We start from the raw sequence: 27,028 nt of genomic DNA, 5'->3' as shown, positions 1-27,028 counted from the left end.
ATTTTCTGGAAGCTGAGATGGAACAGTGTAGTCTTTTCCAATAGAATGACTAAGGTGCTCACCATTTCAGAAACTACTTCTTAGGCTCTTGGTTAGTTTCAGAGTGTGCCTGATCAAGTGCTAAGAGCTGAGCTTTAGGTTTCCTGAAACATCCTTCTGGATTTAACCTTGATTTTAAGTTCTAGTCTATAAATGAGAAATGCAAGTAAGAATGAGGGGTCAATTTATTTTAAGTCATTTTACCATTAAATACCAATATGCACAGTTCCAAACATTTATAAATATTTCAATTTATAGAAAATGGAATCTTAAAATTATCTGAACAGTGATTTAACAATTATTTACAATTAACTGATTTTGTAGAAACATAATTATGTTTAAAAGTACCCTCATCACAAAGTAATAATTTCACAGTACCTTTCTATAATATTTTTGTCACTCAAGGGGCAGCTGCACCAATAAAACCCAAGTAGATTGAATAATTTAGAAACAGCATAATCAGAACCGCAAATGCAAGCCACCATTTACGCCAAACAAAACAAGACCTTTTATACTAATATATAAATATTTCCCCATTTTCAGCACTGGTTGAAGAAAATATTAGGAGATAGTATTTTATTTGTAGTAAACAGAAATTAATTTTAGGATTTTAAAAAATTGACATTAAGATGCTGGATTAGGTAGGTTTTTATAACATGTAATACTATTTTGAGAAGTTCTTGGTTTCACTGGAAGCCATTTCTAATTGCAAACCTTTCTTCAGTTGTATTAGGACAGTAATGGAGATAAGTCTCTGTGATCCCAAATAGAAATTATAATTGCTTACAAGCAACTAATAACACATTTGGATACAAAGAGATTCTTGGCTTTATTCCTAAGGTTTTCTTCTATTTCAGTGTTTAACCTTTTTTGCTATCCCTTCTAAACAATCCCAAATATTTCTAAAATTGTGTCAAAGGAAGATAACTTTATATGGACTAGTGCTTGTTTGAAAACAATATTTACCATAGTATTCCACAATTTTGTCTTTTTCCTTTTTTTTAAAGACATATATCCAGCTAAAACAATTAAATAAAAAGGTAAGGTATAAGAAATATAGCTGAAGTCACGATAAAGTACATTTTCTTTTATTGACTAAGAACATAAACTTTAAATGCTGGCTCTCTTAAGAAAAAGTTTCTCCTTGTAAATATGCGTAACCGTTGCCCAAAAATGTATACAGTGATTTCCCCAAAATATTTATACACACAGTGGTCCACTTAAGACCAGCCCCATTATAACCTACTGAATACAATGTGCTCTGAATTTATAAATGGGCTACCCTCTGTATATAAAATATATAGGCATGTATGTTAGACATACAAGTAAGAAATATAAAAAGGAGAGATGAAAAGAAAAAGTGTTCTTCCCTGTAAGATCCAGACAGATATTCAGTGTTATTAGTGAGATCATGTAAAATGTACTCTTGATTTATAAATGGGCTGCCCTCACTATATAAAATATATATAGGCATGTATGTTATACATACAAAGTGAAAAATATAAAAAGGAGAGATGAAAAAAGAAAGGAAAAAGTGTCCTTCCCTAGAAGATCCAGACAGCAATTCAGTGAATGAGTGAGACCACGTAAAGTATCTGAAGAATTTCAGTTTTGGCAAATACCTTTCTGGAAAATGTCTAAGCTATGAGAGTACTCAATTTGCATTTTAAGAATTCCACAGAGGTGTCCATTTAACCATTAGGGGAAGATGTTGTGGCCTCCTTAACATGCAGAAAAAAGGACTTTTAGGACTGTTAAAAAGAAATGGAACAAAAAGCCACTCATTTTTAGCTGGTTAGTAATCACCCCTTAGTCAAGTGTATGTAGTGCAGAGAACCAAATCCTAGACCATCATCAGCGTTTGAGTGTGTTTGATGAAAGGTTCCAATGAAATGAAGGACCTGAATTCTTCCTAGATCTCATAGGGAATGGGGCAGGACACGATAGCAAAGGAGGGGTCAGCCCCCAAGGTGGCTGGTCCAATCTTAACTCATGATGTTAAAAAACACACCAAATGTTTCTATAGCATTCTTTCTGCTGCATTTTCTTTATTTCAAGCCACAGGTCTACTTGGAGGGTCATGCAGCAAGTGGCTTATAAATAAAATCAGAGTCTATGAATAGTGTCATCACATTAAGAGATAATCGCTGGATTCTCTCATTAGGCAAAGAACTCGCATCTTTGGAATCCGTGAGTTGGTATCATTTATGGGATACCTAAAACGAGGGACAAAAACCACATGTATCAGTAACAACATACACGCAATTTATGAGTTGAGGCAATGAAGACTATTCAATCATTTGAGCTACACATTCCACATTATTTCTAAATACTGGCTTCAGTTAAAATGCAAACAAATATAACTAGGCCAATTCCAAAATTAGCAAATATTAACACTATTGTTAATTGTTTATCAAGGCAAGCGATTCCCACTGTTCTCAAATCTCAGCATATGTTACCAAGAGAGAGAACCTAAAGATGGTAATCCTATCCATTTGGGAGCCTAGGAATTTAGACACATAACGTATCCCTTAGCTTAGAGATAAGCTATATGGCAAAATTCTGATAGAGAGTAGAACTTTTCATCCTCATGGTACCAAGGAGGAAACAGGAGGAAAAAAATCACTGAAAACATTCAGTTGCAATATTTTCTCCCCTTTCCAAACCATCATTATGTAGCCAAAAAAAAAACAACTCAGGATAATGAAAAAATGATATAGCTTTTGCTAAAACAAGTCATAAGTTTCTTTGTATATGTGCTGCCGAAGCGAGCACTGTAAGTTTCTTTGTAAACCTAAATGACTTATTTTTGGATTATCAGAATATTTGGAAAATATTTTTGGATATTCATTTTGGAGATTTTGGAAAATTACAATATTTGTACTTTTCCACCAAACATTCCCAAGAAGCAGAAAGAAAAAAGACATCTGTAAATTCTGTATAGACTTATGCATCCAGAGTCCTTCATAAGGTGAAAGCACTAATACCAACATAAGGTATTGTTTTTATGAAAGCAGATTTGAATAAACTGATCCCAAATATGAAGGATATGGAAAATGGTAGTCTAGTTTTAAGCTCTCAGGCAAGTAACTCATATTTTATCATTAAAAGATAATCTAGTGTTCTGCTACTGTAAATACTTTTCATTCCAAATTTACATATAGCTCTAAATTAATGACGTCAAGTTAAGGCTTGCCAGATTTCTACAATCAGATGTTCCTTCCATTATCAATAAAGTTTACATTTTACATGTTAAACCCAGGTCAACATCTAATTAATTATGAGAAATAATTGAACTCTTTCTCTAATTATGAAGATTATGAAAAAATTATGAAAAAAACATTTCACTTTCTTGGTAACATATGGGACAAGTCATTGCCATGTAAGCTCTTAAGCCTCAATTGGAAGAAAAATTGAGCTATCATCAGGAAAAGCTCCCCAGAACGATTATTACTTTTAAATTATCACAGGTTATGCAATGTATTTCATAACATGCTAAGTAGTTTTATTTTTCTAATGAGCAGAAATTAATGTGCAAAAAATACTTCAGTTTTAAGTCTAACTCTTATTATTTTAGCAATCATTTTTAAAACTTCATCTCACAAAATATACTCTTTTAACTAAAATAAAAGAGACTATATATGTTCCCCGATTTTAGAGTTTTCCAGAGACTCTGCTAACATACTCTCGAGGAAACTTAACCAGAACTGAAATACTTAGACTCACATAGCAAGTTTTCTTAAGTTTGGAGAACTTATGTACGTTTGAGAGCCAATTAAATTGTCAAAAAATTATGTTTTTTTGACATTCATCTGTCACTCTGAAAGTCCTTTCATGTAAGCTTTCACAGCACTACTTTCACTTCTGCTTCCTACCACAGCTGACAGCAGAAGGTAGCCCCTCAAAGAAACTGTCATTTACTAACAATAAAAGAATTAAGCAGAGCCACAGTCCTCAATTCTGACTGCTCTGAAAGATTAATTGGTCTAACAAATTAGACCTTTCATGGATTTTCCAGGTTCCTAAGCACAGGAAGAACGAAAAACACTAAACATTTTCTGCCAAGTTATACACAAATACATTAGTGCTAACTAATAAAATTGTCTAATTTAAAGAGTAACTGACCTGAGATGTACCTTGCTCCGATTAACATTACCATGCTACTCACTATAAAAAAGCCCAAGGGTAGACTACAGAAGATACTAGGGTCACCTGTGGTCATCCAAGTAGAAGGGAATTCCAGTCAAGCAAACCAAAAGAGAGACACATAATTACAATATTTGTGTTAAGAATCACATGACAGCAAAACAAAATAAGTTATAAAAATAGTATATTCATAAAAGCTAGCAGAGTTATTACTTCAAATCAAAAATATAATCAATCTTGAAGGCTTATGACAGTTAACAAACAATACAGATAGCATGCCACAGGTAGCCAAGAACATAATACATATATAAACCCACATAAGCCTTCCACTGGCAAAGCTGAAGAGAGTTGATGGAGAACTTTTTGGGAGGCTGTTGATTTTCGCTTTTTTAATTCTTACCCCAAAGATACTAAATGAGCAACCCAATTCAAAGTAGAGATCCTTTAGCTATCAGAGAAGAGTTATACTGGTCTAGTGAAAATGAACTTCAAAGGCTATTTTTGCTAAAATAATTGGTTTTGTTTTCTTTTTTAACCAGAATGTGCTATGTAAGGAAATGCACCTCACAATTACTATTACTGCCCCCCCCAATTACAGGGGTGCCTGACTGGCTCAGTCTATGGAGTGTCCGATTCTTGATCTCAGGGTTGTGGGTTTGAGTCCCATGCTGAGTGCAGAGATTACTTAAAAATAAAATCTTAAAAACTAAACTGTATGAATCCATATATTTTTAAAAAGATTTTATATATGGTATTTGAGAAGACAGACAGGGCACAAGCAGGGGGAGGGGCAGAGGGAGAGGAAGCAGCAGACTCCTCACTGAGTGTGGAGCCCCATGAAGGGCTCTGATCCCAGAACCCTGAGATCATGACCTGAGCTGAAGGTAGGCACTGAACTGACTGAGCCACCTAGGCAGACTCGAATTTTTTTAAATCCACCTATGTATGTAAACTACACCCAACATGGGGCTCAAACTCATGACCCCAAGGTCAAGAGTTGCAAGCTCTACGGACTAAGCTAGCCAGGAGCCCCATGAATCCACATTTTTAAAAAACTGCCTGAAAATATGGTTGTGCTGGTATTTTCTAACCTAACTTCTGTCAAAATCCCTTCCTTTAAAGAATATTCTTTATGTACATATGGTATTCTTGAATTTTAAAATTATATATTTATATTATTTAATGTTCTTTAAAAAAGAAACATTCAAAATTAACCTCCAAGTTTTAAGAATATACAACCACTGGGGCACCTGGGTGGCTCAGTGGGTTAAGGCCTCTGTCTTCGGCTCGGGACATGATCCTAGGGTCCTGGGATCGAGCCCCACATCAGGCTCTCTGCTCAGCAGGAAGCCGGCTTCCTCCTTTCTCTCTCTCTGCCTGTTTCTCTGCCTACTTGTCATCTCTGTCTGTTAAATAAATAAAATATTTAAAAAAAAAAAAAGAATATACAACCACTGGATGAAAAGGCTTCACTGAAATGCAGCTAGTTATTTGCTATGGGCATAGTTTTTGATACAATAAACTAATGATAGTCATTTATTTGCCTTTTTGGGAGAGGATTTTTTTTCCCTTTACCACATATTTCTTTGCCTTAGAAGGCAGATTAAAAGAGGCATATAAACGATTTTCCTCCATTTTACCACTGCTTATATTATTTTTCAGATAAAACCAAGGTTTCTTTTTGTTTCCATATTTGTAGAGACCACATTTTGATTTGATTTTCAGAAAGGGAACATATATTCTTATTCTTTCAGAGCAAGGTATCAGTTACACTAAGTTCTTTGTTTTTGTTTTCTTCCAGTTAGGCTAAGTTCTAATCACTAATTTCCAGATATGGCTACAGCGAGTTTTAGTTTGCAAAGAAGACCCTGAGGACAACCTGCATTCACAAGTCCCCACCAAATTAGTTGGTATTAATTAATTATTAATCATTATTAATTATTAATTTTAAATTTAATTAATTTAAATTAATTTTTTAAATTTGTGTTGTATCATATGTATTTTTTTTCTCGTGTTCAGTTAGGCAACAGGTGGCATTTATTTAATGAAAATATATCCCTTTTGGTCACACACACACACACACACACACACTCACACACACACGTTATTTGCTAGCTGTGCATTTTAAACCAATTTGACCTGTTTCCAAAATGTTGTTTTGGTGTGTCTAGAGTGCAAAGCCAAGCTTATCATCTATGATGAGCTCTCTCTAAAAAGTATCAGACCCCCAATCACTTCTACAACATTTTAAACATGTGTCAAAATGTGTATTAAAAATTATTTACAAAATATTCAAATATAGTTAGAAATAAGAAAATAAATATGACTGATTGGCGAACTGTTTTGGAAATTAAGCTAACATAGTGTTTTCCTTAAAAATTAAAGCAATTTAAGGAGCACGAAAGACCAGGTAGCAATCCTAATATCCTTTCAAGATTATTAAAATAGGATTCTATCTGTACTGCTACTGTTATATATAGTTTACACTGCTTAAAGAAATACAATAAGCATGTCACTAATTGAATATAATTCCAAGTTTATTATAGAGCCTAGAGACTCAATATTATACATTAGAGTGTTTCAAAAATCTACTAAAAAATGTCTTCAAACTCTTAAATGCACTGCAGTCTGAAACAAAAACAAAATGTGAAAAATCTAAAACTCAACAGCAGAAACTAAAGAAATCGTGCAATTTTCTTTCATTAATTTTTTCTTATGTTTTAAATTCACTGAGAGTAAGGTAGACAAACAAACTGAAAATGACCAATTGGTTTTATGGGAATTTTGCAATTAAAATTTGATCTTCAACTGCTAGCTAGTAAGAAGTGTGTGTGTGTGTGTGTGTGTGTGTGTGTGTGTGTGTGTGTGTCACACTGGGTGCAGGGAGGGACAAAGGGATGACTGTGCCATTTAAAAAAAAATCCACCAAGTCAACGAAAACAGGACTCCACTGCTCATTAGCCATTGATTAAGGGCAACTAGAAAATAAATCAGGGTCCACGTTGTTGTATCTTGCAAGCAACTAGCACCAGGCTAGGAGAACTTATGATCAAGAAGTTTTGTTATAAAGGGTCTCAAAATCACAAAAGATCTTAGTAAGAAAAGCTTTGCCACCAACTTGGAAAGAAAACTAAACAGAACTAAAGATTTAAAGAAAAAAGATATTAAGCTTATTTCGGAGGAAAAAAAGCTTCAGGTAGGAACATCCAGGACTAAAAATACAGATCAGTGATCTGTCGTAATGGATGGTTCCAGAAGTATCTCCCAAAAGCCAAATACATTAAAAGTAATTCTATATTCAATTTTGGGTTGGAAGGCAGGTAATATTTAATTTATAAACTCTTCTCTATTAAAGTGTATATTTCTGTACATTATTGGACATTGTTCTATTTATTACATTCTAAATCTTCACTTAGCAAAGAATTTAAATATTATGGCATATTAAAGGCATGTTTAAGTCTGTTTAATCATCAAGTGCATAGTAAAGGCAGCTTAAGGCTGTCTATGACTGAATGGTTTACTTAAGCCCAATACCTTCCTACTTAAGTGACTGAAAAAAATAGTTCTCTATTTTCCGCCAAGACTATTTCCCAATCTATTATGATACTTCTAATTTACTATTTGGTACATTTCTTCCTCTCTGACTCCAATGAGTTCTCATAATGTACATTCACTAAGAACTTGGAAATCAGCCTAGGAAGTAGAGAAATATATTCTGAAATTAACCTAAGTTTTGGTTGGTTCAGGCTATGAAGACAGCCCCCCAAAAAGGTAAAAGGAGACACTTAAGTGAAAAAAAAAAATAAAAAAAGGAAAACTCTGATTTTCTTTTTCATTGAGAAGAAAGAAATAATTTTAATTTTAGAAAGCTCAGTTACCCACTGAAGTACCAGGAAACTAATAAGGAAAAGAGAGGGCAGGATAGAATTAAGTATGTATCTATCTCATAGTTTACATTTTATGTTTAGAACTTTAAAGTGTTTTCAAAATGTTAGAAACTCTGGACATATGATAATGCTTTTCTTCAGAGCAGCCTTACTAAGTGTAAATGGTTAGATACTTAAAGAAGTTAATTAACATACTAGGGCAAAGCACAAGAATAATAAAAACATTTTTACCACTTTCTGAAGACTGAGTTGTAACCCAGCCCACTGACTTCATCACAGCTTTCTTCCATGTAGAGTAACGAATTTCACTTTCTAGAAATAGAAGGTAGGAAAAACACACATCTGAAAAGTAGTTTACAGAGATAGTCTAAGCACCGTACTTATGTTCACTCAGCATTTTCAACAAATTGTGACGCATTCAACTGGCATGGGGCTTTACCAGAACTCGGGTTTGGGAGAGATACCTACCGGAAAATGGAGGGGAAATTCAGCGTCGCATGCAGGGTAAAGGGAGACTGGGAGCCAGGCTATCTATGAAGACCAGGCAGGCCATTCACAAACAAGTGGTGATGGATTAGAAAGGGATTCCCATTGGATCTATTTGCTCATTCTTGTGGGAAGGAAGCAGGGGAAGCTTGGGGTACAGGGAAGGGGTATACCATAATGTGGAAAGACTAGAAGAAGAATTATTAGTCCATCTAGTCAAAGGACTTAACAAATATTGATTTCTCACAAGATTCAAACTGCATGAGACAGGATTTTTTTTTTTTTAACCATGGAAATCCACAGTAAGAGGACTAAATAAAAACAGGCACCACTGGTGTGTCCATCCACATGTACTCCTCCTAGTAACAGCGAGGCATGGAGGAAGGTATCCCTGTCAGGCTTCCTGGTCTTTCCACAGCACCTGAAGCCTGTGACACCTGGGCAACACTGCTCCAGCATCACTCACTTCAGAAAGCTTTCCAGGGCCCCACTTATGTCCCTCCTCGGTCTTCCCACAGCACTTCCCACACATCTGAGGCTATGAGCCACCACAGTGAACTGTCATGGCCTTATCTGCCTCTCCCAATATACATGAGTCTCCTGAAGGGCATCTCTATATTCCCACATCAGGTCAATTTCTGGCCTGTACGGGGCTCTAACAGAAGTTTGCTAGAGAATGAATTATTTATACCTAGGTACCCATCTAACACGTGTGTGTTTGTGTGTATGTGTGTGTTATGCGGAGAGGAGTGGGGCTGTTGAAGGGAAGGACAGATGACATGATTGACCAACTCTGGGCTAAGGCCTTAAAAAAAGGCAAAGAAGGCTATCCTCAGAAATCAGGAAACACTTCTGCACAAAACTTCCTTGCTTTAAGAATGGGATTAGCATCGCGAGACCATATACTCACTCTAAACGTTGTTTATTTTAAAAAATTCATTTTTTTCCAGTGGTAGAAAATTTTTGGAGCCCCATTTATTCCAATATTAAAAAGTAAAAATTACTTACAGATAGAGTATCAGATTTTGAAATACATTTCTACATCAAGTTACATGGTATACTCTCTGACTGTAAAATTACTAGTGTTACAATCTACTTTCCTGCATGTGGGAAGGACTAAAATTAAGCAGTGCTGGCTTAGTCTTCCAGAAAATTAAAGAGAAAAGCATTTGAAAGCTTATTTCCCAGTAGTGCAAAGTCTACTTTGATGCAATTTTATACACAGGTTTTTAAAAAGTTATAAAATCAAATTCAATATATATAAAGCCTTATTTTTGTATTCATATTTATTTCCGTTTAAGAAATGCACCACTGGGGGAAAAAATGCCACCACCGTATTTTAATAAGGTGTTGGTCAGAGCCTGTGGCTTAGCTTAGCTGGTTAGGGCAGTGAATCGGGTATTTGAGGCTCATTTATTCACACGGTTGCCACTTAGGCCCGGCTAATCATGTGTTAAAACTAGCTGGCAGCCTCCCCAACATCTGTCATTTCCTGATTTGTTAATTTTAGCCATTCTGACTGGTGTGAGGTGGTATCTAGGGGAGCCCTCCTACACTGTTGGGAGAATGCAAGCTGGTGCAGCCACTCTGGAAAACAGCATGAAGGTTCCTCAAAAAGTTGAAAATAGAGCTACCCTATGACCCAGCAATTGCACTACTGGTATTTACCCTAAAGATACAAACGTAGTGATCCAAAGGGGCATGTGCACCCGAATGTATATAGCAGCAATGTCTACAATAGCCAAACTATGGAAAGAACCTAGATGTCCATCAACAGATGAATGGATAAAGAAGATGTGGTATTTAAAAAAAAAAAAAAAGATGTGGTATATATCTACAATGGAATACTATGCAGCTGTCAAAAAACTCCATGAAATCTTGCCATTTGCAGTGACGTGGATGGAACTAGAGGATATTATGCTGAGCAAAGTAAGTCAATCAGAGAAAGACAATTAACATATGATCTCTCTGATATGAGGAAGCTGAGAAATAAGACAGAGAATCATAGGGGAAGGGAGGGGAAAATGAAACAAGATGGGATCCGGAGGGAGACAAACCATAAGAGACTCTTAATCTCACAAAACAAAGTGAGGGTTCTGGGGCAGTGGAGGGGGGAATGGGGTGGCTGGGGGATGGACACTGGGGAGGGTATGTACTATGATGAGTGCTGTGAATTGTCTAAGACTGGTGAACCACAGACCTGTACTCCTGAAACAAATAATACATTATATGTTAATAAGAAAATTTTAAAAAATAAGAATTAAAGAAAATACAACAAACCAAGGGCTCCTCAAAAACAAAAACAAACAAACAAAAAAAAAACCCTGGCAGGCACCAAAGACGTTCAGCTCCGTGGCTCATCTATCTCCCTTCTTAGTTTAAAAAAGGCTGTGTTAGCAAGCTAGAAGCAGTGTTATCCTTCTGCATGAAATGACTGTAAACAGAAGTGAATGGCAAAAAGTGATTTTGGAAGTTTTTTTAATAAGAAGAAACTATTCATATGCAATATACCCCCAATATTCTTAGTAACCAATCTAAAACAGTAGCATTTGCTATTTTACTTAGTTTCTGAACTCATATATAAACAGAAAGGCAAACTCTCTCTCCTTTCCATGGTATACCATTACATTTAAATTTTAAAAGTAATTTTATTTTTCAGTCATCTCTCCACCCAACATGGAACTCAAACCAATGACCGCAAGATCAAGAGGTGCGTGTTTCTCTACTGACTGAGCCAGTTGGGCCCCCCTAAGTTTTCATTTTTTGAACATACCTTCAGCATTGATCTGTGGTTCAAACCGCTCCATTGTGACCGCTGACAGATCCTCAGGTTCGAGACTCCAAACGCCAACTCCTTCTGCGGCCCCCGCCGCCATGGCCGCTCCCAGGGCAGTTGTTTCAGGCATTGAAGGCTTCACTGAGGGAAGATGGCAATATCAACATCTTTGCAGTTACATATGCCTAAAAATACCAGTTCTTCTGAAAGAAACATTACCCTCAGAATGTAAAGGAATGAAGGCTTACTAACCTACTGGAATATACAGAATGTCTGCCTGCAGCTGCATAAGAATTTTGTTGTTGGTCATTCCTCCGTCTACCTGCAAATGACTGAGTGGAATTCCACAGTCGCGGTTCATGGCATCCAAAATCTTAAATAAAACAATGCAATAAATGTAATTAAACTACTGCTCCATGGTGACATCTCTGAAAATGGCAGTCTTCTACCCAAAAACCCTGAAGAGCTTCCCAAAGCCTATAGAATCAAATTTAGATTTTTAAAAAAATTTTTTAATAAATGTATTTATTTATTTATTTATTTGATACAGAGAGAATACAAATAGAGCGGTGGGCAAAGGGAGAGGAAGAAGCAGGCTCTCCACTGAGCAGGGAACCCAACACACAGCTCAATACTGGGACCCTGGGATCACAACCTGAGCCAAAGGCAGCCGCTTAAGCAACTGAGCCACCCAGGCGCCCCTCAAATTTAGATGTCTTATTCTGGTCTTCTAAGCCTTCCTTCATATATTATACCACCTTTCTTCCTCACTACACCTCTGCCCTCACGCGAAGAGCCAGCCACGCCCAAAACCCCAACTTTGCACCCTGGTTGCTTACCTTGATGCCTATGTTTGTGCTACTATTTCCTTTACCTAACATTTTCTACTCAATATCCCCCCAAGTGTAAAACACTCAGCCCCTGGCAGTTGACAGGAACTCAGAAGGTCATGACAGCTATGAAAAAGGGGAGAAACTTGTATTTATTAGAAGAGACCTTAGGAAGGCTTAATTTTTTATTAGGTATTTAATAATGAAGCATGTAATAAATTTCCAGCATTAATACAGAATTCATTTGAAAGTGATAAAAGTGGAAGAAGTACAAGAAAAAAAGCCTTTATTACCTCCCGGGTTTGGAAACAAACAGCTTCTAATGCAGCAAAAGCAATATGGCATTTATTGGTGAACTGAGTAAGCCCACAGATGATCCTAAAAATACACACAAAGATTTTTAAGATTAGAGTGGAGTACACGAGTCATCAATCTGAAATGTCCTGAATATGGAAAGGTTGACCTTGGTAGACAGACAAGGTCAGGGGGAAAATGCACATTAAAAAAAAAACTGGACATAAACACTGAGCAGCTTAGAAAGTTCTTCTGGTCCACAATCTTGCATTCACACAGGAAAAAGTCCAGGATCTAAATGAAAATAAGACAATAATGTAACACCAAATTAAAATTCATCTAGATGATGTCCACTGGACATATGAACGGGCAGAGGCCTTGAAGAAAAAAGATCATTAACACTAACATGGATGTGGCAGGGGCTTATTGTCAGATGATTTCTAACTTCTTGCAATTTAAAGGTTCTGAAATTAATGCTCTCCAAACAGAAAAGGTTTCCTCAACACTTTAAAATCTTTTGAAAATAGACAGGAAACTAGTAGCCAATTAGCTATTAGCTAATTTAGTAAATAAATCAAGACCTGTAAAAGGACACCTCATATTCAACTCTTACCCTCTTGCACTGGGCTCCCAGTAAGGTGCATACAACCCCGAAAACGCGGGGACGAAGTAGCAGCCGTAAGAGGTACCTACTTCTTTAGCAAGTTTTTCTAGTATTAAAAGAGAGAGAGAAATAAAAGTCACTCTAAAATAGTCTATTACTTTAGTCAATAAACACATCTGCATAAAAAATTAGGATCGGGCTTTTGATTTCTTATTCACTAGTACAGCAAAATGTTCCGAATGAAAGACGTAAGCTAGGAGCAACAGAAGCAAACCTCCCCACATTGAACACCTCCCACTACAGTGGAACCCAGGCCAAGAAATAAAGGAACTGGACTCATTTCATTCAGGTATTTTAACTCATTTCCACTATTTCTAAAGTGGCTGACTACGAGGTGAAGTAGCCTCCAGTGCAGCCCCAGTAAGAAGTGTATTTCTGACTTTCACCTTCAGGCTGACGTAAAGAAGTAGATGAAAGAGTGGGGAGAGGTTCAAAAATAATGATCCGTACTAAAAATAGTCATAGGAATAGTTAAACGATAGGCACCAGGGTTTAACTGCTCAGTCTGAGACTTAAAAGTTCTTTCTCATCAGGTAAATGTTAACTGGACTACTTTACCTGCAAACTCTGGCCATCTTCGCTGTTCAAATTATGTGAGTAATTTTTATGCCCTACCTTGCCAGTTTATTAAGAGTCACCACTAATTATATCAATCTGTTGTCTTCTAGATCTTCACAAAATAGTCTTTTATGTATAAATCCAACTCATAATAGGAATCTGTATCATTTAATGTCACACACGGCTCAAAGTACAAGTACTAACAGAGTGCAAAGGTAAAATATTAAAAATTTTCATTCTTTAGATTCTAATGTTTTGTTAGAACATACTCACCGATTTCCTCTGAGGTCTTTATAATTCCAAGATTGTCTCTTAGCCAGCGAATAACAGCACCAGCTATAGCTACAGAACCCTACAAAACAAAAGGAAGCCCAGAGAAAATGTATGTTACTACTGTAAGATTTTTTTGAGCATTTCTTAATGCATGACACTCCAAGATGGATACCATTTAAAAATGTGAACTTTGGTGCCTTGACAAGTATCATAAATGAAGTCTACTAATGCAAACATAGTTTTACCTAGGCCATTAGAGAAGTTTTTTCATGAGAGAGGGAAAAGAAGTGAGCCCTCCAGCACACCCTTGAACCTATCCAATCTGCTGTTCTATGGACTGCTGTCGAACTATGAAGTAGATCATCACCCAGAAAACACTTCTGCCTCATCTCTCGAGTTATCAGGAGAGGCCATATTAAAAGTTTTTTTCAAAAACATTTCCTCTAACAGTATATGATGATGATGATGATGATGATATTGTGTTATTCATCATACACTACATCACTAGTCTTTGATGAAGTTTCCCTGATTCACTGTTTGTGTGTAACACCCAGTGTTCCTCAATCAAGCAACAGCAATAAAAAAAAAAAGTGAGCAAAAAAGCTAACTACAAAGTAATTATTCAACAAAATCACTAAGGGATGGGAAGGTGGGGGAGGAGGCTGTGGCGATAAGGAAGAAAACATACGATTTGGAGTCAGATGAACAGGTTTTGAGTCTAAATGCTAGTTTTTAACTGCTATGTGATCTTAGGCCAATTAGTTAGGTTTAGTGAGCCTCCATTTTATAAACTGTAAAACAGTGGTGACTATCAGAACACATACTTAAACTACTATGAGTCTCAATATGAGCAGAGAGGGGAAGGTTATTAGTGAATGTTAAGTATTAGCTTCATTAGTTTTCTATGTGTTAAAAAAGTATAATCCAAATTCCACTGACTGAAGAACGGACAAATAAATCTAGTATATTCACACAATGGAATATTATTTGGTCATGAGAAGGAAAGAAGCTCTGCTGTAATGTAAACCTTGAAAATATTACATGAAGTGAAAGGAGCCAGTCACAAAAGACCCGTAAGGTACACAATTCCATTTATATGAAAATGTCCGCAATAAGATACCACAGAGACAAAGAATAGATTAGTGGGTGCTTGGAGTTGGGGTGGTGCGGTTATTCTTTGGGGTGATAAAAATGTTCTAATGTTAGACTGTGGTGATGGTTGCATGACTCTGTGTATACTGAAAATCACTGAACTGTAGGCTTTAAAAGGGTGAATCATGTGATATGTGAACTGTATCTCAGAGAAGCTATTATAAAAAGATCCTGGGTGGGGCAAAAAAAAAAAAAAAAGTACCAGGGGCACCCAGGTGGCTCAGTGGGTTAAAGCCTCTGCCTTCAGCTTGGGTCATGATCCCAGAGTCCTGGGATCGAGCCCCGCATTGGGCTCTCTGCTCGGCGTGGAGCCTGCTTCCCCCGCTGTCTGCCTCTCTGCCTACTTGTGATCTCTGTCAAATAAATAAATAAAATCTTTTAAAAAAATAGCTTAAAAAAAGTACCAGAACAAACCATTAGGAATTTCAAAAAAGGTTTTTTGTTTCTGATGTTTCATTCATACAGATTATTAATGTATTACTTCCAGAGTCATCCCAAACCAAATATCAGGTAAGATTAAGTACAGAAAGCAGAATGTTTCTAATCTGTTGCCTATCTCCCTGCCTCCAATTCAATTAACTAAATTACAGATGGCTACCCCTCCTTGCTGTCAACTTCCAGGCTATAAACAAACTAGACGTGGAACATGATGACTCGTTCCAGCATTCATAGCTTCTGTGAGAAGCTATATGTTACTGCAAAGCGGCAGACTGCCACAGTCGTTCTCTTTATACAGCAGCGTTTCGTTTTAGCTATAAAAAAAATTACTGAGGAAGAGATCTGACATCACTGGGCAAATTTAACCAGGTTTTAAAAATGGGGAAAAGAGGGGCGCCTGGGTGGCTCAGTGGGTTAAAGCCTCTGCCTTCGGCTCAGGTCATGATCTCAGGGTCCTGGGATCGAGCCCTCCATCGGGCTCTCTGCTCAGCGGGGAGCCTGCTTCCTCTTCTCTCTCTCTCTGCCTACTTGTGATCTCTCTGTCAAATAAATAAAATCTTTAAAAAAAATGGGGAAAAGAGCCCAATTCAACAAATACCTTGAAGAGACTCTAACCCACTGTCTCTGTGGAGAAGTTTTCAATATACTTCCTAACTTTGATATGTCATATATGTGTGTACTTAGTGGAACCATCAAGGAAAACTAAAGACTTTAGAATTTTCCTCTCAAATTTCCTTTGGAAGCAAACAATTCAAAGACAGTAGCTGTTAAAAACAAATAAATGTGTAAGATTTTCTAGACCAGCATTGTTCAATAGAAATATAATATCAACTACATATGTCATTTAAATTTTGTACCTATCATATTAATAAAGTAAAAGGAGACAAATTAAATAGTAATATATTGTGTTTACTCCAATATATTAATACCATCACTGCAACATGTAATCAATATAAAAATTATTGAGGTATTTGATTTTTTGATACTAAGTCTTTGAAATCAGGAATACATTTACACTTATACCACATCTCAGTTTGGACTAGACACATAATCCTAGCGGCTTACTGTATTGGACAGCACGATTCTAGATCTAATTCAAAAAACAGGTGTCCCTTTCTCCTTGTACTCTCAAAAAGACACTGGGCCTAAACTGTATCTAACCAGGAAATGCAAATATTTTCAGTATTTTTAGGTAAGTAAACTAATGAACTTCAAACAGCTGCTGGGCTACAAGTCTAGTGTAATGGTTTTGTGGTTATCAGCTAGTGGAACTTTATACTTTGGGAAACCAAATACTGACAAACCTCTTTTCCACTGAAAAGGCAGTACGCTATATGCTTAGATACTTTTTTTTTTTTTTTTTTGGAGAGGAAGCAATTTGTTTTGGCAAAAGGTTATCAAGGTTTTCATGAAAAGTAACTGGTCATGAGCCAGAGGGCATCACTTTGATTGAAACAAAAGAAAAAAATATATAAAGCCACTCTCAAGGCTCCAGAAGAAAATTATTTTGAATTTGGTTATCAGGAGTATATAGATAGGAGTGTTTGCCTATAAGCAAAAAAATAAACTCAATGTAAGAAAATAAAAGGTAGATTAAGAACAGTCATCTGAAATAAGAATGTAATTTTGGTACCTGGACATAATACATGGTATTAGCTAGCCTTCTAAACAATTAATAAAAATGAAAGAAACCTCCGAATTCACAAAAGATGTGGTCTTCTGAATTCAGAGGCAGGGAATAAAGTGGAAGATGGTATAATGCTTTCAAGAAGGGCAGGAAAAAAGGGTACAGGAACAGAAGCCTAAAATGATAGACGGTGACAATCTACTGGCTATCAAATAAGTTACCATCGACTACATCCTAAATATTAAGACCCAATACTTCAGTGTCTTGTCTACAAACATGAATGAACTCTCATTCGAAGGCTTGACCCAGGGAAAGGTGCATAAAAAATGAATAGCTGTACTCTAAGAAAGACATAATAGAAATGAGAAGGTGTAAAGAAAAATAAATGAAATGAATAGGACAAGAGGAATAAATAAAAACTAGGGGTGCCTGGGTGGCTCAGTTGGTTATGCATCTGCCTTCAGCTCAGGTCGTGATCTCAGGGTCCTGGGGTGAGGGACACATAGGGCTCCCTGCTTGTGAGGAGTCTGCTTGTCCCTCTCCCTTTGCCCTTCCCCACCCTACTCAGGCTTGCTCTCTCTCTCTCTCTCAAATAAATAAATAAAATCTTTTAAAAAACAACTAAATACATAGCCTGTTAATTGGAAGGCTAAGAAACAGGCTATCAGAAGAGCAGATTAAAAATAATGAAGTAGGGGGCACCTGGGTGGCTCAGTCAGTTAAGCATCTGCCTTCAGCTCAGGTCATGATCTCAGGGATCCTGGGATCGAGTCCCCCATCGGTGGGGAGCCTGCTTCTCTCCTTCTTGCTCCTCCTACTTGTTCACCCTCTCTCTCTCACACACAAATAAATAAAAATCTTTATAAAGATTTTAAATATAAAAAGACTCTCTTTCTCCCTCTCCCTCTGCTCCTCCCCCAAACCCCTGCTTATGCTTGTGCGTGTTCTCTAACAACAACAACAAAAGATAATAAAGTATATCTGATGTAATGTCATGGCAGACAAATATACTTTTCCTCAAGAGCTCTTTGCCATGAACAGTATCCACATAAAGGAAACATCTCAGGATGTGGCGTAGTTGTATGATACAAGGCAGTTATGGTTAAAATCAGTGGGTATGGAGAAAAATTACGTAAAATTAAGATTATCCTCAAATTGCTTAAAATCATCCATTAGGCACAGTAAACATAGCTTTGTGTCTGCGACAGTAATATGCATCTGTGTATATAATTTATACTGTACTTAATTTGTGTTTAAGATTACAAATGCAAAATCTAACTCCATAGCATTTTTAATTACACAGAAGAGAGAACGGAAACCTAGAGTTAAACCGGGGGACCATTATTTTTAAAATGTAATCTATACTATTAATACTTCAGTAACAAGTTAGGAAATTAAGATAAAAAGGATTTACCGCTCAGAAAGTATACTTTCCAGGATATTACATTACAAAAGTCCATGAAGAACGTTTACAGGCTATGGCAGACAATTAAGGTGGCCTCCATGGTCCCCACCTCCTGCCCATGGGGGATCCTCTCTCCTTGAGCGCAGTGGGACTTCAAACTTGCTTCCAATCAACAGCACATCAATGGCGATGGGGGACCCATGATGCAGGACACATGATTAAGCTACAAAGATTACCACGGCTGTTGTATGGACTCTCTCCCTTCCCTGCTAGCTTTGCGAAAAAGTACAGGGGTCCTCTGTTGGGGTCTTCATGTGAGATGAAACTGTGGGTGGCCTCTAGGTGATGAGGGCAGCCTTTGGCTGACAACCAAGAAACTGAAGCCCTCAGTGCTACGACCACAAGGAACTGAACTCAGTCAATATCTGAGTGAGAGGGCCTAGAAGGAGACGGAGCATTGGATGAGACCACAGCCTTAGCCAACACCTTGACTGCAGCTTTGTGAGTCAAGTGGTTGTAAGCCTCTTACCTTTGTTACAAAGCAATAGGTAACTAACATATAGGCTTACACCAAAAATGGAGTATCTGGCTTAAGAAGGATGAAAAACTCAGGGCACTTGGGTGGTGCTCAGTTCATGATCCCCGGGTCCTGGGATCAGGAGCTGTGTCAGGCTCTCCACTCACTGGGGAGTCCGCTTCTCCCTCTACTCCCTCCCACCCCCCGCTTGTGTTCTCTCTCTCAAATAAATAAATAAAATCTTTTTTTAAAAAAAAGGGATGAAAAACTCTAAAAAGGAAATCTCAACACACTATCATCATCAATCATATCAAAGAAGAGATGGGAGAAAGGACGTAAGAAACCAAGGGGGACTATACAGAAGTCCTCTTTGCAACTCATATTTATAAAAACAAAAATGGCATTAGGATTTAGCATGTAAACAGTATTTATTGAGTACCTACTCCATGCCAGCCTGCTCCAACAGTGGTGAAGCACACAGACAAGTACCGTGACCTCAGGGAACTTGCATCTCAGTGACACAATACAGAATATGCAAGTCTCAAATCCTAAGTAATCTCAACTTATTAAAGGCCCCTAAAGGATTTCTGTTTTGTGAAATAATATTTAGAAAAAGATAAACAACAGAAGGGAGAAGCACAGCTTAAGGAAGATGGCATCCTATTAACAGATGGCAGAGAAAAGGCAGACCTACTCAACTGCTCTATTTTGCTTCAACCTCTTCCACCGCTAAGAAAGATTTTCCAGCAGGGGCATCCAGATGGCTCAGTTGGTGGAGCGTGTGACTCTTGATCTCAGGGTTTTGAGTTCGAGCCCCATGTTGGGTGCAGAGACTACTTTAAAAAGTCTTTAAAGAATAAAAAGGAAAAAAAATAATAAAAAGGAAAATTTTCTAGTGAATGAGTGGGACAAATTGAAGCAGTTTAAGAGGAGTTTTAAAGTCTTAGAACAACTCAAGGATCATGTGTCCCAATTCCTTTTTACTGATAATGAAAATAGGAACCTACAGAGGTTAATGTATCAGGACCAGATGAATCACATGCCAAGGAGGAGGGAGGAAAAAAAAAGAATTCTCTTGGTGATGTCCGCATCAGAAATGTGAGTTTGCACTTTAAAAATCCCCTCTCTCTGTTCTAGACACAGAGGATAACAGGGCAAAATGTAAAAAGGGAACACTAAAACAAGACATGCTGACTCAAACGCAGAGCAGCGGTCGAGGGGTACAGAAACAGAAATGCACAACTGAGCAGGGCTTGAGACCACAAGCATAGGAGGTTCTGCTTCGGTTTTCTGTATGCGTCAGGAAGCAGGAGTGGGGGCCAGGAGCCAGCTCCTCCAAGGGAAAGGGGTCCAATGTGGCTTGCTTGCGAAAGACAAGGAATAGTATCAGCTTCAGTGCTCGAAGCCAGGTGCTAGGTGGCGCTCTCCTGCTCGCCTACAGAGAACTATTTGCTGACAAACGCTATGGCTTAATAGAAGATGAGATGGGAAGTAAAAAGTCCAAAAACACATGAAGAAATCTATTATCACAAAATCAGTCGACAAGCCTTAATAGCTGGAAGAGAAGTCACTTTAATCTGACAAGGACTTTAAATAAATAAGTCAGTGCCGGCAGAAATCAGAGAGATAAATTGAGGCATGATTTCCATTTTTGAAAAACGGCCATGAAATTATGAAGCAAAAGAAGAGAGAAATAAAACAAGATAAGGTGGGTATGAACAAACACCAGTTAAAAATGGTGGAAATGAAGTTACTGAGTCAAATTTAAGAGTATAATAGGTGGGGTCAACTCTAGAAGCAACGAGATGAAGAGATGACATTCCAATACACTGCAGGTGATAAGATAGTTAACTTGCTGCCTCCACTGAGAAAAACAGTCTGCAGTCCTCTACCCAAAGGGAAGATACACATATTCTATTCCCGCAGCAAGATGGATACAGCAGAGGTATACAGAAATGTTCACAGCAGCACTTTTCATCAGAGACGAAAAGAGAAAACAACTAAAAGGTCATCAACAATTGGATAAACACTAAACCGTGGCATTTTCATATGGTGATGAAAAGGAATGATGTCAAAGCTCTAGGTAATACCACAGAGAATCTCACAGATGTGATGTTGAGTGAAGAGAAGACCCACGAAAGAATATACACCGTATAACTCAAGTCTCTCTCAGTTTCTCTTTTCTCTTTTTAATATACAAAGTATTAAAAACATGAAAACTCAACTCTGGTGTTGAGAGTTACATGTATTTTTTTAAAGATTTTATTTATTTGTCAGAGAGAGAGAGAGAGAGAGAGAGTGAGCACAGGCAGAGAGAGTGGCAGAGGGAGAAGCAGGCTCCCTGCGGAGCAAGGAGCCCGATGCGGAACTCGATCCCAGGACGCTGGGATCACGACCTGAGCCGAAGGCAGCCGCTCAACCAACTGAGCCACCCCGGCATCCCTACATGTATTTTTTAATAAAGATTTTATTTATTTATTTGAGAGAGAGCATGCACAGGCAAGTAAGTGGGAGGAGGGAGAGGGAAAAGCGACTCCCCCCTGAGCAGGGAGCCCAACTCAGGGCTCAATCCCAGGGCCCGAGATCATGACCTGAGTGGAAGGCAGGTCCTTAACTGACTGAGCCACCCAGGTGCCCTGAGGGTTGTACTCTTAAGTGCTGGAACTATAAAGAAAAGTAAGGAAGTGACTATAATAAAAGCCAGGGCACTGGTGACCTTAGGGGAGAGTGAGAGGCTGGGAGTGGGAGAGGCACACAGGTTCCTGGCTGTTGGCAGTGTTCTGTGTCCTGCCCTGGGTAGAGGATACATGGGTCTTCCCTTTATAATCATTTGTCAAGCTGTATAAGTGGTATTTTATGCATCTTTTTGTATGTGTTTTATATTTCACAATAAAAAAGTTTTGATTTGCTTTATTTTTTAAAGGTTTTATTTATTTGTCAGAGAGAGAGTGAGCACAAGCAGGGAGCCCCATGAGGGACTCGATCCCAAAATCTTTGGATCATGACCTGAGCCAAAGATAGGCACTTAAACAACTGAGCCACCCAGGCATCCCTGCTTTGTTTTAAAGAAAGAATTTGGAATGTAAGGTAGGGAGGGAGGACTAGCCAGGGATGCAGCACAGAGAAGCAAGGGGATGGAAAATATATAAAAGAATAGTTCAGAGTCAGGGAGGATGCACTGAAAGGTTTCAAAAATCCATAAAATAGCAACTGCACAAGAGGCCGGAGGTAACAGTAGAGTAACAGTGCCCAAAGAGATAACTGCTGATGATTTTCTAGAACTGAAAACAGACTTCTATCTAATATATCGAATAGGATAAGTAAAATCAAACCTAAACCCAGGCACATCATAGTAAAAAGTGTAGAACACCAGCGATAAGAACATGTTAACCATACCCCCATCCCCAGAAGATAAGCCAGGTTATCTGTAAGAGAAACCAAATTTAGATCAGAGGTCTCATTAGCATCAAAAATGGCCAGAAGGGATGTAGAAGAACACACGGTATCACCCAAGATTTTATACCCACTCCAGAGAGAGGGCAAAATAACAACAAACCTAAAATGAACAGGCTTACTACCTGAGGCTCTTAGAACCACAAAAGGAGGCCCTTCTGCAAGAAAAAATAGGGGGAGCACCATAAAAGGTCTGACCCCCCAAAAATGATACTGGACACAAAAAATGATAAAATAAGCCCTTAGGTATGATTTGCTATCTACTGATAAGAAAAAAGAATTACTGCCTGCTTAAGAAAACCAGAGGGGCGCCCAGGGGGGCTCAGATGGTTCAAGCATCTGGTGCTGACACTCCCCCTGATCTCAGCTCAGATCTTGATCTCAGAGTTGGAGCCCTGTGGGCTCTGGGCTGGGCAAGGAGCCTACTTAAAAGAAAGGTAGGGGTGGGGTGGAAATAAAAACTTTAAACTCAGTGACAGGATTGCTGGTAGAGGTGACAGGAAAAGCATTCTAAGTCATCATCATGGTGGGACATTCAAATTACTAAACAACTATCAACACTGCTAAGAAAATATACAGTTAAGTAATACACTTTTTAAAAGTTGGCTCCACACCCAGTGTGGGGCTTGAACTCACATCCCTGAGATTGAGTCGGATACTCTACAGACTGTGTCACTCAGTCACTCAAGTGACCTATGGTTAAAATAGTATCTTCAAAATTTAAAGGTACCCAGAAAAGAAAAGAAACCCAAAACAATGACAACAACAGGAAATGCATGCAGCTGCTTTCAAATCAGCAGAGGGAGAATGCAAGATTAAAAGACTTAAGATGAGCAGCTACAGTTTCAGTTTTTAAAGAATGGAGGGGAAGTTTTTAATACCTCAGACTGCCAACCCTACCAATCTGTCGAATTAAATAAATGATTATTAAATACACACTTTGTAAGCACTTACCAAAAATGGAAGTGGTGTGACCAAGTGGGATTAGGAGGAATTGACTGAGAAACAGTTTTACCAGTGTAGCCTTATGCTTTGCACTCTTTTTTGGTTTGGTACAATTTTTTTACATGTCTGTTACTTGAAACAAAAAGGAGAAGATACAGGGGAAAAAAAGAAAAAATCCTATTTCCAACTACGAATGTGTGTGTATGTGTGTGTTTAAGTGTGTATGTTGTGGCTCAGGCAGGCTGTGGGGTTAGCAGACAAAGTGAGGGACATACCCGAGATGCACTGAAAAGAAATGGACTCAGGAGACTGGAGATGGCAGAGGAGTAGCCAGGTGTCTAGATTTTGATGTCCAATAACCTGAATTTGCATCCTGGATCTGCGGCTAACGAAAGTTACCATGGCCAAGTGACTCCAGTATCACTTCCTACTCTCAGATGCCTTGTGAGGACATAACAAAGCCTGTTGTCAGTCTAATCTACCATCCCCTTCAGCTTTAAAATTCTAGGAATCTTTTATTCATTTATTTATTTGTTTATTTTTTTCGGTGTTCCAAGATTCATTGTTTATGCACCACACCCAGTGGTATGAAAAGGTTCTATGAATGTTTTAAAAAATTACGTGAACTGAAACAAAACCTCAAAGCATATACTTGTTAAGTTTCCAGATGAGGCAAAACTGGACAAGTAACAGATTAAAGAGTGTCAAAGAATCTAGACTGTGTCACTGTAGGCTAAAATCAGTATTGTTAAATTTGACAGGAAGAAGCAAAGACTTGAATATAGATTAACAAAAGATCTACAGGGGCACCTGGCTTGCTCGGTTGGTAGAGCATGTGACTCTTGATCTCGGGGTCATGAGTTCAAGCTTTAGCTTGAGTGCAGAGATTACTTAAGAGGGAAAAAAAAAAGATCCACACCAATACAGAATGGAGAGGACGTGACATGACAATGAGTCATTTGAAAAAGAGCCAGATATTTTAACATCTGCTCCTGGAGCCAATGATAGGATGGGGTTTTTAAACTAAATTAATGAACTCTCAGGCTAGAGTAGCAGAAGCAATGTTTATGGTCAGAGAGAAATAAATCACACTAGTGAGTACAAGTCAGATTACATGTAGAGTATTCTACTCCATTCTGGAAGATTCTGACAAATTGGAATGCATGTAATGCAGTCCAGAACCAGAAAGCATCCAGAAACCGTATGACATCAGGGCACTGGAGAAGCTTATCCAGGAGTAGAAAGACCCAAAAAAGCAAAAGCCACCCCCTAGTATTTCAATGCTCTTGGCAACTGATCCAAGTCCAGTGGTACAGGTGTTGGTAAGAAGCAGTCTTTGGTGCGATCTTCAAACAGAAGATGGAGGGCTACTGGTGAAGGAAAGAAGAGAAGGCTCTTCATGTTGGGAGGGAAGTGAAGACCAGGTAAGCCCTATCCAGGGGTTCTTTCCAAGTCTAAGGCATCTGTAATTCTGAAAGACTATGTCCAGTATAAGGAAAAAAGAGAGCAGCTTACTCAATTGCCATAGGTAACTTTTAACAGATCATACATACTTGATGTGCCCAGCTCTGTACCAAGCACTTTCCACGTGGGGAAACAGAGCAGGACAGGGCTTATAGGAATTCAACTTCTGAGAAATGATATGATACCATTATTACATGACAAAGTGTTTCTGAAGTGCTTCTATTATCCATAGAGAAGGGGGTGGGGGAGAGAGCACAGTGCTTAATGTCAAGGCGGGGGGGCAAGAAAAAAATGGAAATAAATTCTTCATGCTCTAGGCAGAGCAACTAATAAAAAAAACAACACTAATTTCAAAAAGACGTATGTACCCCTATTTTTACTGCAGCATTATTTATAATAACCAAGATATGAAACAAACGGAGTATTCATCAATGGATGAGTGCATAGGGATTATGTAAAGGGTGTGTGTGTGTGTGTGTGTGTGTGTGTGTGTGTGTGTATACACATATATACATCTATAATACATATATACATATACATTATATATATATAAATGAATACTGTGTTTTATATATATAGGAATATATATATAAGGAATATTAAGAATATGCACATACATACTATAGATCTATGGATAGATACGGAGGTATTTAGGAATCCTCCTCAGCCACAGAGAGAATGAAATCTTACTATTTGCAACAACATGGATGAAGCTTGAGGGTGTTAGGCCATGTGAAATAAGTCAGAAAGAGAAAGAGAAATCCATATATTACTTTTATGTGGAACCTAAAAAATAAAACGAATGAACAAAATCAAACAAAACTCATGGATACACAGAACCAGAAGGGTGGTTGCCAGAGGAGAGGAGGGTGGGGGGGGTCAAGTGAAATGAATGAAGGGAGTCAAGAGGTTTCAATTCTAGTTATGAACTATAAACAGAAGTCTAACACTTGTGGCCAAATTCTCATCGGACACTTTAAGAAACAAGCCTCAGTAAGCCTTCAGATCAACTGTGTATTTGTACATTTCAAGGGAATGATTTGAAATGAATGGTAAAGAGATGGCTTTGAGAAATGTATCTAAGGGGAGGGGTGGGGAATGGGCTATATGGGGGAAGGGGGAGGAGACACAGGCTTCCAGTTATGGAATCAGTAAGTCACAGGAATAAGAGGCACAGCATAAGGAATGCAGGTAATGATACTGTAATAGCGTCGTATGGGACACATGGGAGCTATAGCTGTGGGGAGCACAAATGCATAAGCTTGCTAAATCACTAAGCTGTACGCCTGAATCTAATGTAACATCGTGTGTCCACTATATTCAGCAACAACAACCAAAGACTGTGGGGTGTGCCTGGCTGGCTCGGTCAATAGAGCATGTGACTTGGGGGTGAGTTTGAGCCCCACACTGGGTATAGAGATTACTTAAAAATAAAATCTTAAAAAAAGAATATATATGTGATTTGATAAAAAGAATACTGCTTCTTTCACCTTACCAATAGAAGTAATGGCTCTAATATAAATTCAACATTTCCTACAGACTTAGACTGATCTATTCCTACTAGAATTTACAAACGTGTTTGAAACAAATACTTCTACTGAAACATGGCATAAATCTCCTCACTTTCTTCTCCAATCAAAATTGGACACAAAACCTATTTTTACTTTTTTTTTTTAAGATTTTTTTTTAATTTATTTATTTGACAGACGGAGATCACGAGTAGGCAGAGAGGCAGGCAGAGAGAGAGGGGGAAGCAGGCTCCCCACTGAAGAGAGCCCGATGCGGGGCTCGATCCCAGGACCCTGGGACATGACCTGAGCTGAAGGCAAAGGCCTTAACCCACTGAGCCACCCAGGCGCCCCACAAAACCTATTTTTATAGGGAGACACGTGAAGAGAGTTCCTCTGGTTTTGCACCCAGTGGTTCTCTTTGGAACACTGGGGCACTGTAGTTATAAAACACAGAATTTTCCAGCTAACAGAAATACTTGGAGAGCAAGTCAAGCAGCTACAAGGTGCCACAAGGGACTGGTAAAAGAACCAAGGAGCCCATATACTCAAGATCTCCTGAGAGT

General features: G+C 38.1%; 1 protein-coding gene across 4 annotated transcripts in view; it reads right to left on the bottom strand.

The window, feature by feature from the left end:
- Positions 1–206: 206 nt before the first annotated feature.
- The window catches only part of LOC111150419 (glycerol kinase), a 76,902-nt gene continuing 50,080 nt past the window's right edge, over positions 207–27,028 (bottom strand). For 2 of the 4 annotated variants that reach the window (XM_022507849.1, XM_022507850.1), the window contains 7 exons: positions 13,954–14,032; positions 13,072–13,168; positions 12,458–12,542; positions 11,587–11,707; positions 11,332–11,475; positions 8,304–8,384; positions 3,968–4,251 (listed from right to left, as the gene is read on the bottom strand). In XM_022507849.1, the coding sequence (XP_022363557.1) occupies positions 4,127–4,251; positions 8,304–8,384; positions 11,332–11,475; positions 11,587–11,707; positions 12,458–12,542; positions 13,072–13,168; positions 13,954–14,032 (732 nt within the window). In that variant the 3' untranslated portion in view covers positions 3,968–4,126. Of the gene's footprint in view, positions 2,256–3,967; positions 4,252–8,303; positions 8,385–11,331; positions 11,476–11,586; positions 11,708–12,457; positions 12,543–13,071; positions 13,169–13,953; positions 14,033–27,028 lie in introns of those variants that run through there. The other 2 variants (XM_022507852.1, XM_022507851.1) reach the window with 2 other exon arrangements.

The sequence above is a fragment of the Enhydra lutris genome, unplaced genomic scaffold (genome assembly GCF_002288905.1).
Source record: "Enhydra lutris kenyoni isolate GAN:26980312 unplaced genomic scaffold, ASM228890v2 scaffoldscaffold23, whole genome shotgun sequence".
Lineage (NCBI taxonomy): Eukaryota > Metazoa > Chordata > Mammalia > Carnivora > Mustelidae > Enhydra > Enhydra lutris.
The sequence above is the reverse complement of the archived record's forward strand: the minus strand, read 5'-3'. Positions and strand labels throughout refer to the sequence as shown.